Raw genomic sequence first — 14,336 nt, forward strand, 5'->3', positions numbered from 1 at the left:
TTACACGCTGCTGCCCCTTGTGACTGACCCCTTGGTTACCAGCGATGCCACCCCCCCCCAACCCCCGCCCAGGCCTCGCTCTTGAGTGCAGAGCAGGGCGTTATATCCGTGGCTTGGGATAAAGGCTTTGCCACTACTGACCAGCAGGTCATCTGTCGAATGAACGGATGATCTGGGACAGCGTGCGACCGTTTTATCATCTGCAGTCTAAAGAGTTCCTGGGAATCAGAGGCTGTTTTCACCTCCTGTGATGGCCTTTTGCCTCCCCCGAAAGTGTCCACAAAACAGCTTCTTCTCCAAAGCTGTAAGTGAAGCAATAACTCGGCAGGGCTGGGTTGTCCACGCGCTACATTGTCTAAAGAAAAGTCTGGCGCTTAACTAGCTCCTGGGAGCAGTTTATGAGCCTTGGAATGTCCTGCCTGATAAGAGTGTCTTTGTTTACCTGGGGCCTTGGGCCACTCCAGATAATTTACGCTAATGATGTGATTTATGATGGCGACCTCGGGCCAGGTAGTATCAGCAGGACCCGTGGGTCAAGGAATTGGGGACCAAGGTCAACCACTGGAGGCGCTCAGCCATGCCTACATAACCAATTCCCAGTAAAACCCCTGGGTACCCAGGCTCGGGCAAGCTGCCCTGGCTGGCGCTACCCCACACGTGCTGTCACACATCGCTGCTGCGCTGGGAGAGGATGACAGGAAGCTCGAACTGCTATCTCCCAGAGCCTGCCCTCTGCACCTTTCTCTGTTGCTGATTGTAATCTGTATCCTTTCACTGTAGCAGCAGCGACTGTGGGTGTAACAGCTTTGCTAGGCTCTGTGAGTCCTTCTAGCAAATCATGGAGCCTGAAGGCCATCTCGGGCACCGCCCCCCCCCCCAGACACATTCATTGAGTCCATTCACTGAGTCCGTGGCCAGTTACACTGTACCTCCTGAGTACCAGGCTTCAGCTCAAGCCCCACCCACACTGCCCAGGTCTGCTCAGCTCCACCCATCCTCTCCAGACCTCCCAGCCCTGTGGCTAGAGGTAGCCTGGGCCCTACAGAGGACATTTATCATCCACCATTCACCTCCCTCCATGGAAAAACGCAGCTAGCCCCTTTGATGTAACACCAGGTAACATTCCAGGTACCAGGTAATGTCCCAGGTATCACGTAACATCCTAGGTATCAGGTACCGTTCCGGGGTATCAGGTAATATCCCAGAAAACAGGTAACATCCTGGGAACAAGATAATATTCCAGGAACCAGGTAACATCCTGGGTACCAGGTAATGTCCCAGGAGCCAGGTATTATCCCAGGAACCATGTAACGTCCTAGGTACGAGGTAACATCCCGGGTATCAGATAACATGCCAGGAAACAGGTAACATCCTAGGCCTCAGGTAACATTCCAGGTATCTGGTAATATCCCAGGAACCAGGTAACATCCTGGGTACCAGGTAATGTCCCAGGAGCCAGGTATTATCCCAGGAACCATGTAACGTCCTAGGTACGAGGTAACATCCCGGGTATCAGATAACATGCCAGGAAACAGGTAACATCCTAGGCCTCAGGTAACATTCCAGGTATCTGGTAATATCCCAGGAACCAGGTAACATCCTGGGTACCAGGTAATGTCCCAGGAGCCAGGTATTATCCCAGGAACCATGTGACGTCCTAGGTACCAGGTAACATCCCGGGTATCAGATAACATGCCAGGAAACGGGTAACATCCTAGGCCTCAGGTAACATTCCAGGTATCTGGTAACACCCCAGGAACCAGGTAACACCCTAGGTACCAGGTAATGTCCCAGGTATCTGGTAATATTCCAGGAACCAGGTAACACCCTGGGTACCAGGTAGTGTCCCAGGAGCCAGGTATTATCCCAGGAACCATGTGACGTCCTAGGTACCAGGTAACATCCCGGGTATCAGATAACATGCCAGGAAACAGGTAACATCCTAGGCCTCAGGTAACATTCCAGGTATCTGGTAATATCCCAGGAACCAGGTAACATCCTGGGTACCAGGTAATGTCCCAGGAGCCAGGTATTATCCCAGGAACCATGTGACGTCCTAGGTACCAGGTAACATCCCAGGTATCAGATAACATGCCAGGAAACAGGTAACATCCTAGGCCTCAGGTAACATTCCAGGTATCTGGTAATATCCCAGTAAGCAGGTAACACCCTGGGTACCAGGTAATGTACCAGGTATCTGGTAATATTCCAGGAACCAGGTAACACCCTGGGTACCAGGTAATGTCCCAGGAGCCAGGTATTATCCCAGGAACCATGTGACGTCCTAGGTACCAGGTAACATCCCGGGTATCAGATAACATGCCAGGAAACAGGTAACATCCTAGGCCTCAGGTAACATTCCAGGTATCTGGTAACACCCCAGGAAGCAGGTAACATCCCGGGTACCAGGTCGCCCCCGGCCCTTACCTGCCCACGACCTCGATGTTGGAGATGGCGTAGAAGTACTTGTAGAGGTTCTCCCGCTGCACGTACGTGCCGCCCAGTGCCGGGCGCAGCAGCCGCATGCGCAGGTCGGTGAGCGTGAAGAACTCCTTGAGGCCCTTGGCGCTCTCCAGCCGCGCGTACAGGTTGTCCATGTGGCGCAGGTCGGGGCCCGCGAAGATGGCGAAGCGGTCCCGCACCTCGAAGCGCACGTGCTTCTCCTTCTTGGAGCCGGCCCAGCGCGAGTACTCCTCCGTGCACAGCACCCGGTGGGCACCCGAGGCCGCCAGGTCGCGGGCCCGGCGGGCGGGCATGCCGAAGGCCTCCACGCAGTCCTCTGCGTAGAACTGGTAGGGCTGCCACGTGCGGCCGTTGTCCAGCGACTTCTCCAGGACCATGGCGGTGGGCCGGCCGTACTCGAAGGTCACCACCACGTCGTCCGTCAGCTCCACGCTCTTGTTCCACGAGAGGGTGATGTTGGCCTCCAGCGGGCTGGGGTAGCGGCTCCAGGTGACGCTCTGCCAGTAGGTGGCCAGGCCCTCATCCTCCCTGTCGAACATGAGCCGGGGCGGATGAGCCAGGTCCGGGTTGGAGGCGTCACACTCGTTGCTGCACAGGTAGGGGTTCTCCTGCGGGGGGGCAGGGGGGAGAAGACCAGGGTGGACGCTGACTGCTCTGGGGGACCCGGGCGCCTTGTCCCAGCCCAGCCCCGGTGTCTGCGCAGAGGTCTCAGAGCCTGCGCTCCGATGTCCGGACACCAGGAAGCCTCTCTCTTCCGAAGCCCATAAAGACATGCAGCTCTGTTGCCTCCCGAGAGAACACACCTGTTCCTACTTGAAGTTCGGACAATCGAGGAGGGCAGGAGCTAGTCACTGCTCCGAGACCCTCCACGGCTCCCCGCTGCCTGTAGGGGAAAGCCCTACCGCTTTTCCTCATTGACCCTGACCTCCTCCCACCATATCTGGAGCCACCGTTCCTGGCCTCCCACCTGAGCACTCCTGTCCTCCAAGCCTCCCTTGTCTGTGCCTCTGAGCCTTTGCAGATGGCGGCCCCTCTCCTCGACATGCCCTTCCGCTCTCTCAGTCTCCAGATTCCTACTCACACTTTTTTTTTTTCATCCTTATTGGAGTATAATTGCTTTACAATGGTGTGTCAGTTTCTGCTGTATCACAAAGCGAATCAGCCATATGCATACGTATATCCCCATATCCCCTCCCTCTTGCGTCTCCCTCCCACCCTCCCTAATCCCACCCCGCTAGGTCGTCACAGAGCACCAAGCTGGTCTCCCTGTGCTATGCGGCTGCTTCCCGCTAGCTGTCTGTTCTACATTTGGTAGTGTATATATGTCCATGCCACTCTCTCACTTCACCCCAGCTTAACTTTCCCCCTCCCCGTGTCCTCAAGTCCATTCTGTACGTCTGCATCTTTATTCCTGCCCTGCCCCTAGGTTCTTCAGCACCATTTCTTTTAGATTCCATATATATCTGTTAGCATATGGTATTTATTTCTCTCTTTCTGACTTACTTCACTCTGTATGACAGTCTCTAGGTCCATCCACCTCACTACAAATAGCTCAATTTTGTTTCTTTTTATGGCTGAGTAATGTTCCGTTGTATATACGTGTCACATCTTCTTTATCCATTCATCTGCTGATGGACATTTGACTCGTGAAACATCTCCTACACAGAGACGCCTCCTCGACCCTTCAGACAATACAATTAGTAGCAACAGGAGGGGCGGTGGAAGAAGCCAAAGTCACAGCCACCTGGTGCCCAGCACATTATCTCATTTCTCTCCTGTTTAGCAACTAGCTCACGGCCAGTACTCACCGTGTGGGAGTGTCAACTCCATGCTCGGAATGCAGCAACCCGGGCTTTGGAAGGTGGTGGCCCTTGCCCGAGGCCCTTCTAGGAAGCGCTGGGGGCCACACTGGGGCCCGTCTGTCACTGGGGCCTGCTCTCTGTCCCCACAGCACGCGTGTCTGCCTCACGCACAGCCCAGGTTCCTCTCAAGGGGGGGCGTCCTGTGGCAGTGCTTTCCGGGTCCTCGGCACGTGCCTGGCAGGCCCAGTGGGGGACCCCGGCTGGGGAAGGCAGGGCACGGCCCCCCACGTGCTCCCTCTCCCCTCACCCCCGCCTCCAAAAGCTGGCAGCCCACTCCCTGGCCTGGAGGGAGGAGGCTTCCCTCCTCCGCAGTTCAAATGCATCCCCCCGGGTGTGGGCTGCCGTGTGAACTCACCCAGAGGCCTGAAAATATCACTAACGTGGCGGTTGCCAGGGGTTGGAGGGACAAATAGGGGGGAGCCCAGGGAATTTTTAGGTCAGGGAAGCCATCTTGTATGACACTGTCATGCTGGATAAACGACATGGTGCCTTTTGTGCAACACCAAGAGGGAACCGTGCTGTCAACGTGGGCTTGCGTTAATAACACCACGTCCATGTAACAAAGGTACCAGGCTAATGCAAGCTGTTAATAACGGGGCAACTGTGTGGGGAAACGGGTCTCAGGAGCTCTCTGGACTGTCTGCTCCATTTCGGTAAACCTAAGACTGCTCTAAAAAATAAAGGCTCTTGGGCTTCCCCGGTGGCGCAGCGGTTGGGAGTCCACCTGCCGATGCAGGGGACGCGGGTTCGTGCCCCGGTCCGGGAGGATCCCACGTGCCGCGGAGCGGCTGGGCCCGTGAGCCGTGGCCGCTGGGCCTGCGCGTCCGGAGCCTGTGCTCCGCAACGGGAGAGGCCACGACAGTGAGAGGCCCGCGTGCCGCAAAATATAAAAAAATTTAATAATCAAGGCTATTAATTAAAAGGAAACACCGTCACTAAGAACCGCACGCCCCCCAGACCCGTTGCGGCTCCCTTGATGAATATTTCAGGGCCCTGGTTTGCTCAGAAACAAAGCGGCTTCGGTCTGAGTTAAAGCCTCACATTCTAAAATGAGGCATTCGGCTCCCAGTGGCAGCGGGTGCCTTGTCTCCCAAGGGGCCGAGCCGGCGTCCCCGCAGCGACCTTGGGCCTTTGAAGCCCGTTAGTGGAGGACCAGTTCCTAGGCCACCCAGGGATCCTCAGCGGGCAGGCTGGCTCTGGGGTTTCCTGGGGCGGGTTCCACCAAAATAGCTCTGTCCTGGGTCCCCTGTGGTACGACTGCCCACCCCACCTGGCCAGACCTGCTGATTCCCAGGACCCGGAAAACGTGGGGTGGAAGGGGTATGCGTTGATCCACGCCCCTCACTGAGCAAATGGGGAAACCGGGGCCCAGGGTGAAGCAGGACTGGCCCAGGACTCCTTGGGGGTGGGAGGGGTTTGAGGATGAGCTCCTGTCCTGGGCAACCTCAGAGGCGTTCTGGAAGTCTAGGGGCCTCACACACAGCATGGCAGGGAGAGGGGCCTGGCTTGGCCCATGGGGGTCCAAGCTTCCTTGCGCTCCGGTTGGTGATTTTGTGGTGTTGCCCGGAACGGGGAGAGGCTGAAAGGCCCCGTGGGGATGGCTCAATGGCGTGTAGAGTCCAGGCCTGGTGATGAAAGGGGGGCAGGCCTGCCTGTGGGGGACAGCCCGCTCCCCAGGCCCTCAGCTGGCTCAGAGCTCATACCCGGACACTGGAGACCGGAAGACACAGTTTGCACCCAAGCGGGCATCTCCCCCTCCCCCGGCCCAGCAGTCATCCTCTTCCCACCGCTTCCCTTCTTCTACCGCGCCTGGCAACTTGTTATGGAGTATACTGTGCCCCCCCCCAATTCATATGTTGAAGCCTTAACCCCCAGTACCTCTGAATGTGACTGTACTTGGAAATAGGACCTTTAAAGGTGATTACATTAAAATGAGGCCCTTGGGGGGGCCCTAATCCAATCTGACTGGTGTCCTCACAAGAAGGGAAAATTTGGATACACAGAGAGACCCCCGGGGCACGTGCACACAGAGATGACCATGTGAAGAAGCAGCAAGAGGGGCCCATCGGCAAGTCATGGAGAGAAGCCTCAGAAGAAATCAACCCGCCTTGGTCTTCAAGGGTCAAACCTTGACCTTGGACTTCCAGCCTCCAGAACCTGAGAAAATAAATTTCTGTGGTTTAAGCCACCCAGGCCCTAGCAAACTAATACATGCCTCACCCCAAGCGAGCAAAGCGTGGGTCAGGGTGGGAGGAACGGCCAGACGCTCTCTCTGGGGCCCTCCTCTACCAGCCCGCTTCTCGATACGCTGGCACCAGGTGGTATCATGCTACTCTGCCCACCTGGAAAGCTATCCACCCAGCACTGAAGCTGGGCCTTTCCCCCCGCTGTCTCATCCCCTCTCACCTCTGAGCTTGTGCCCCTGTAGCCGCTTTCCCTCCTCTGGGTTTTTAGAGCTTTCCCCATGCACTTCCTCCAGGAAGCCCTCCTTGCCTGATTCGTTTTTGAACCCAGTTTCCTTGTCACTCATCAGAGGATTGTTAGTGTGCTTATCTGGGACAGTGTAGTGAAGCCTCCCTGTAGGGCTTGGACCTCAGAAACCAGTCACTAAGTTACAGTCATTATGGTCATCCTATTAATTAGTTATTAATAGAATGATGATTAGGTTAATAGTGATAGACCTCATATGGAATGTCGATATTATTCCTGTCAACCCCCAGCTGCTGTGAAACACCTCACCTCTCCCCTGGTCTTTTTTTTTTTTTTTTTCTGGCCACGCCGCATGGCCTGTGGGATCCTAGTTCCCCGACCAGGGATTGAACCTGGGCCCTCCGTTCCCTCACCTGCCCACCCTCCTGTGGTCCCCATGGTGGGACACCGGATCCCTCACGCCCCCGCTGCACCCGGCCTGTCTGTCATCAGGAAGACTGACACAGCCGGCTCTGCCAAGGGACGGGGGGCTCCAACCTGGCTGCCAGAGCCAAGCTGCCCTAACCTGCAGGGCTCACTGCCCCCCCCCGCCCCCACCCCGGCCTCAGCACGGGAAGCAGATGGTCAGAAACTAATGAATCAGCCTGTGTATTTACCAGCCCTGCGCCTGCTGCGGAGTGAGGAGGCTTAATCACCAGTGAGCACAATAGATAAATCCCAAGCCATCGCCAACACAATTCCCTCTCTCCCATTTCCCTTCTTTCTTCCACCGCCCTCCCACCGCAAGATCGCGGAACTCCATTTAACCATTTAGGGGCCAGAGCGCCCCCGACCGAAGGCAGCTTCATGCCCACGGCCCTTCCCAAGCGCCACTGGCTCATACCCTCATTTTCCTCCTGTCCTTCACTAGGGAGGATTCCGAGGAGGAAGCCTGGGGTGCGAAGGCCGGTTCACCCTGAGCCCCGCACCCTGAGCGCTGCTGCGTCTGACGGCCGATGGCTGCGTGTGTGTGTGTGGGGGGGGGGGGGGAGGGAGGGGCCGGCAGGGGGCCCAGCGTTGGCTGGCCTCCTAGGTCTGCACATTTCCACTCGTCTCGGTGAGATCAGATTAACTAATCGCCATCAAGATAAAGTGGCCTGATACCGGGGAGAAAGGGCCAGGGATGTTTGGGGCACACCCCTGACTTCTCAGGATGACAGCAGAGCCGAACTTTGATATTATCAAAAGTCGTCATTGTTTCTTTAGACATTTCATGAATATCACCAAAACCAAAAAAATCATACCCCTGTTTAAAAACCTTAGGATGCTCTCTGGAAAAATGTAACACATCACATTTTCCACTTAGGGGACTCATGGGGTCCCGTTTCCCCAGTTAGGAACCTCTGTTGTGGGGTCAAACAGTTAAGGAAACTGGTGTTGGGGTCTGAAAGCCTTGGGCTCAGTCTTCGCTCCACCCCTTGAGGCTGCGTGACCTTGAGAAAGCTGCTTGGCCTCTCCGAGTCTTTATTCTCTCACCCAATATCACATGAGATGATCTGTATGAAATGCCTAGGAAATGTCCCCAAATGGTAGCAATTATTATTAAACAGTAGCTTCACGTACACTAGGTCAAGGGTTTTCCCAGCAACCTTCCAGGGGAGGAAGTAAGGCTGAAGGGCACCTGGCCCCTTCACGGTGAAGCCAGGAACTTCGCACACGACACGGGCCACAGCGGGGACCGCTGGCTTGAAGGGGCGGGACGATCATGACATTCACTGAATGCCGACCCCGGGCCAGGGCGGGCTGGGCGCTGCACATCCATCCCAGCCGCATCCTCCCAGCACCCCTAGGAGGTAGGGCGTCTCCATTTCCCAGACAAGAAACCAAGTACTTGCCAGCCCTGCATCACTTCCTCTGGATCCTGTGGGACCCCAGCAAGGAAATCTCGGGGCTCACTTATCTCTACAGATACACAAAGGCAAGTCACCTGCAAAGTGGGACAGCACAGCTGGAGGGGAGAAGGCCGGGGTGCAGGGCGAGGGGAAGGCAGTCAGCCTGGACACCAGCACAGCAGAGAACTGGGTGCGGACAAATCTCCTCCACAGACACCGAGCAGGAGGCACCTGGACCAACTGTTCTACAGAGAAACGTTCCATACCAGGTTTTTCATTGAAGAGACCTTGCAACTGTCTCTCCAATGCTTTTGCTTTTACGTTATTTTTTTTGTGCAAAGGGTGCAGCTGGAGTCAGAGGCCAGGTTGTAAAGAGCAGAGACAAGCTACCAGCAAAAATTATCATCGAGGGCTTCCCTGGTGGCGCAGTGGTCGAGAATCCGCCCGCCAGTGCACGGGACACGGGTTCGAGCCCCGGTCCGGGAAGATCCCACGTGCCGTGGGGCAACTAAGCCCGTGCGCCACCACTACTGAGCCTGCGTGCCACGACTACTGAAGCCCACGCGCCTACAGCCCGTGCTGCACAACAAGAGAAGCCACCGCAACGAGAAGCCCGCGCACCGCAACGGAGAGTAGCCCCCGCTCGTCGCAACTAGAGAAAACCCACGCGCAGCGACAAAGACCCAACGCAGCCGATAAATAAATAAATAAATAAATTTTAAAAAATGAAAACGTTTACAAATATATATATATATCATCGAGTGGGAAAGCTGACTGTTAGCAGAGATGGAGGTAACCTGCCGGGGGGAAGTCTGGCTATTTGGCTTTCCGGGTCCTTAACCAAGGAGAGCGTGGACGGGGCAGTCACCGGAATGGTAGGCAAGTCTTAGGAGGAGGAATAAACGACTTCATGCGGACTGGCCTTGCCATCCGAACCTGTGTTGGGACAAAATCAGGCCACTGCCGGACACCGCCGAAGCAGGTCCGGGTCTTTGCGGAGCAGCGGGCCACAGCGTGGCGGGAAGGGCTCTGCCCTCTGTAACTGGGAGGGCGGGTACAGGGCTCGGCCGCTCACTGGGCACTTGAGCAGTCACTCCACTGCCGCGAGCCTTAGGTCCCCAACTGCAGGGGAAGTGCCAGGAGGGCCGTGGCCTCCCCCGCCTCCTTCCCCACGGCAGCCCAGACCTTGGCACTTTCCGGGGACTCAGGAAAGCTCTGTCCAGTGAATGAAAGTCCAGGGAGGCTGCAGATGCTGACTTCCTGGGCAGTCCTGAGAAGTGCACCGGGTGCCACGGGGCAAGCACTGCGGGTGGCCCGGGCTTGTGGACAAGGCGTGTAGGGAGAGCATCTTGACTATCACCAGCCCCGTGGCCTGGGCCAAGGGCAAGGTCCACGGCCATGCTTAAGCCCTGCATAGGCTTTACCCTGGAGGATGGGGTCCTTTTACTTACATTCTGCAAAGCAAGGGGACTGAGCAATGTCTCAAGGTCACTGGGCTCCGCAGTGGCCGAGGTGTGACAAGAAGCCAGGGCGTTGGCCTTGGACGCGAGTCAGGAACAGGGCCCCTCACCCAGAGGGAAAGGCGGCTGGCACCCCAGCCGTGCGCCACTCCCCAGAGGCTCGGGTGCCACCGAGGCGTGTGGGCGGACCCAGGGAACAGTTTAGCAGCTGCCAGATTTCTTTGAACCTGTCTGCCAAGTTGCTAGCTGAAGTCTCCTCCTCAGCCCCAGCACCCTCAGCTGGGGCTGGGGCAACTGCGGGTGGGAGGCTGGAGGGGGGGAGCTGCCAGGGAGAGCCCTGGGCAAGGAGGGCTGGGAAGGGCTCGGAGCACGGCCTTCCCCGGGGACCCCGGCGGGCCGCCGACGGGAAGGCGAGGCAGCACAGCTCCGTCTCACAGAACAGGACTTCGGCAGGAGCAAAAGTGGGGGGAAGTCAACCCACAGAGGAGCTAGCCCCACCCTCCGCCTTGGATGATGCTTCTAGAACTTCGGGGGAAACTCTTTGGGCCTGGTCGCCGACCCATGAGATCATGGAGTTGGGATCCCGGAGACTGTCCCTGACCCTGTGTGTGACCTTGGGTGGGGCCTTGCCCTGCCTGTGCCTCGGTTTCCCCATTCATGAAACTCTCACCTCCCCAAGTCCAAGTTCCTCGGTCGCCCCCACCAGTTCGGAGAAAAAGGACGCAGAGACACATCCCCAGCCCCTCAGCCCAGGGAGAAAGCCAGGGCGCCGGGGGAATTCTCCTTAACAAATTATTTCCTATTTATTGGTAAGAAAAGTTGCAGCGGGGATAAATTATTAACAGATCGGAAACGGAGATTCTGTTGGGAGCCGGTTCTAATTCTAGCTGCCCTGAGGTCTCTCACTCTCCCTCCCTCCCTCCCTCCCTCCCTGTGTCCCTCCCCCGGCCCCGCCCCCCTTCTCCTTCTGCGGTTTCATTGATCCCTGTCCCGCCTCTAACGCCTCCCCACCCGATCCCCCAGGCCTCTCTCCCTTCCCTTTGATTGGTTTCTTTCCGAGCAAAAGCCCTGGACAGCAGCAAGGTCACCCCTCCCTGCTCGTGAATCAGCAGAAACCGACCCTCCTGTTATTTCAGGGCAGGAGCTGCAGCTGGCCAGGAAGGCTCCTCTTGTGATTTTCTGGTTCTGTTTCTCCTTGGAGCCCTTTCTCCCCAGCCTGGCCGTCACTCAGGCAGGGGAAGGTGTCTTCCCAGGGTTCATCCATCCCGGCAAGGCAATGAGTCTCCAGAAGCCGCAGTGATGTCCTCCCCACCCCCACCCCAGACCCTGATCCCGAGCCAGCCACCGTGGGCATCTCCTGGTCCGAGGTCTGCCTTGGACCCAGAGTCACGGGCCACCTCCCGAGCCCGGCCTGGCCAGGCCATAACTTAGGAAACGCACTTCAGTTCTGCAGCTGCTTGGAGCAGCCCTCCACTCTGCTGCAGCCCCCCTTTCATTTCACCCCTGCCCACATTCACCTCCTTCCAGAACCTTCCGTGACCGAGACTGGACTCTGGGACGGCAGGGGCCGGGTCTGACTCATCCTTCCCACCCCCCACTCCCAGTAGTGATTTGCACAAAGTGGCATTTGATAAATATTTCCAAACTCGGTGAGGATCCTTGACAGTTGGATCTAAGGATGGTATCTGTTGAGCAGTTACTCAACATGCCCTTTTCTTTTCTTTTCTTTTCTTTAATTTTTTTGGCTGCACCGCGAGTCACGCGGGATCTTATTTCCCCAACCAGGGATCGAAGCCATGCTCCCTGCAGTGGAAGCACAGAGTCCTAACCGCTGAACTCCAGGGAAGTCCCAATGCGCCCTTCCTATCGTGCCTCACCGGATCCCATTTGCTCTGGTGCGGCTCAGAGAGGGTAAGCGACCCTCCCGGCATCACCCAGGGAGGACTGTGCGGTTACTGAGGGGAGTGGAGAGCAGCCGGCCCAGGTGCTGTTCTAGCAGCGGGGCAGGGACCCACTTCCTCAGTCCTCCTCGCCCTGACTCCGACTTCCCCGACAGACCCAGCCAGCCAGCCTTTCTGACCACCTGAGGCATAGGGCTGCCCCGGCGGACGAGCTGTCCAGGACACGGACAAGGAAGCAACGCCAAACGCTGCTTCCACCACTGCAGACCCAGAGAGGCTGTCCATCAGCTGAACAGCCAGAGAGGGTGGGGTGAGGTCTTGCCAAGGCTCTGGCTAGATGAGGGTTAATCTCTCCAGGAACTCAAAATTGTATTCCTTAAAAAAAAAAAAAAAAAAGGAAATATTTCACTCGGTCCTGGGCATTTGCAGATTCTTGCCACAGCCAGATTTTGAGGAATGTTTGGGGTGGGAAATTCTATCCCAGCTGAAGAGTGCCTGGGTTGATCCCTGTAGGACCCCCCCACACACACCCCACGGGCACCTGCTGCACCCCAGCCCCTCACTGGGTACCACATAACTGACCAGATCCACGTGGGCATCTCTCTCAGACAAGGGATGGCAGCTCTTCATTTGCATACCTCCCATGACAGGGAACTCATTACTATAAAAAGCAGATAGGCCAATCTGGACTGCTGGCTCCTTAGAAAGTTTGGCGATGTATTTTGACTCACACTCTGCATATTGCCTTTGCTCCAGGCCCCCTTTCTTCTACGTGTTTGTCCTGTTTTCTCTGGTTTATGCTGTAAACATTTTCTAATTGATGAGAAAAAGGAGAGTGAGAGGCCGGATTAGCCCAAGCCCTCCTCCTCCCCCGTGCCAGGAGCTCAAACGCTTCCCCACCGGGGGCCAGCGGGAAGGCTCAGCGGCTCCTCCTCGCCCCGCCTCGCACACAGGCTCCACCAGCTCATCCAAGGACCCGCCTGCCTGGCAGCTGCCCTGGCCTCTCTCCATCCTCCCTGCCTGCCCACCCCATCCTCATCCGAGGCTCGCCACCCAAACAGCTCGACACTTTCGTGGAACACATTTAGAAAAAAGTAAATAAAAGTAAATTGGGAGAGACAGAAGGACAAAAGAAAGAAGGAAAGAGAGAAAGAGAGAGAAATCGGGGCAGGGCGGGGGGGGGGGGGGCGGGAAGGGTGCAGAGAGGAAGAAAAGCTGCATCCAGAGAAGCCGGGTAAAGTGCATTATTGATTGAGGACTTAGAAAATGCTTAGAGAGTAGGAAAAGCGTCCTGCTCTTTAAAAGCTTGTACAAAGCAGAAGCTAGACACAGGCAGCCTTCCCAAAGAGGGCCTGCTCTGCTGACATGAATATTTTATCACGGAGGAAAAAAAGCAGCTTGGAGGATGCAATCCTGGGGGCGGGGGGGGGGGCGGGGGAGGCAGGGTAACGAGCAGCCCCCTCTGAGCGGCCCGGCTGGAGTACTCAGGGGGGCCGCCGTCCCCAGACCCCTGGGGCCTTCGCACAGCCCCTCTCCTCCTCTCTGAGAGCTGCCCTTGGCTTTCTGGCCGAAGAGCAATGGGGCTTCGGTGGGTCCTGAAAGAGGTCCGAGGCTGCTGGGGCCACCGGCTGAAAGGGGAGGGTCCACGAGGGTTGAGATTGAAGATTGATCCCGGCAGCCCCTCCCCGAACAGCTGCCCTGTCCGCCCCCTGCCGCCGCCAACCCCTCCGGCCTCCCCGCCCCGCCCCGCCACCAGGCACACTCTAGAAAGCGGCCGTGTGTTTCAGCTCCCCTGCTGCACCCCAGAGCACCCTCTTCGGAGAAACTCCAAACCCAAGCTGGAACTGGCTCTGCCCACCTCACCCACCTATCTCGCTTCTCGTCTTGCCTTGCTTCCGTTTTTCTTTTTTAAACTTCCCTACTGAGTATTTTTCTTAGCACCAGACACTGAGATCGTGATGTTTCGTGTGAAATTTCCTTTTCTCTATTCACGACGATCCTAATAATTATTTTCAAAATGGAGAAGCCAAGGCACCGATAGGTTAGAAAACGTATCCAATGGCACTTTGCTGAGCAAAGGGTGTTCGAGGCTCCACAATATCTGCTCTGTGAAGAGCCCGCTCTGCTACCCAGCCTCCGCCCGTAGGGTCACCCCTTGGTTTAGGGAAGATGAAAAGAACTTTCGTGCCACGGAGTCTACAAAACGTGTACAGAATTCTTACAAATCATCGTATGATCCTACTGAGGTCCATTTCCACCTTGTTTTGGACCCTGGAATCTCTCCTTCCTATAGCTTGATGCCCACCCCCCATCCCACCTGGGCCTTTCCACCTCTGTCTGGAGCTCCTC

The 14,336-nt window shown here is 56.7% G+C and overlaps 1 protein-coding gene across 8 annotated transcripts in view; it reads right to left on the reverse strand.

The window, feature by feature from the left end:
- Window positions 1-14,336, reverse strand: part of NTNG2 (netrin G2) — a 74,948-nt gene that overhangs the window by 40,093 nt on the left and 20,519 nt on the right. For all 8 annotated transcript variants that reach the window (XM_067040479.1, XM_067040477.1, XM_067040482.1 and 5 more), the window contains exon 3: window positions 2,428-3,071. In XM_067040479.1, coding sequence (XP_066896580.1) covers window positions 2,428-3,071 — 644 coding nt within the window. The remainder of the gene's footprint in view (window positions 1-2,427; window positions 3,072-14,336) is intronic.

The sequence above is a fragment of the Kogia breviceps genome, chromosome 8, assembly GCF_026419965.1.
Source record: "Kogia breviceps isolate mKogBre1 chromosome 8, mKogBre1 haplotype 1, whole genome shotgun sequence".
In the NCBI taxonomy this organism is placed as follows: Eukaryota; Metazoa; Chordata; class Mammalia; order Artiodactyla; family Physeteridae; genus Kogia; species Kogia breviceps.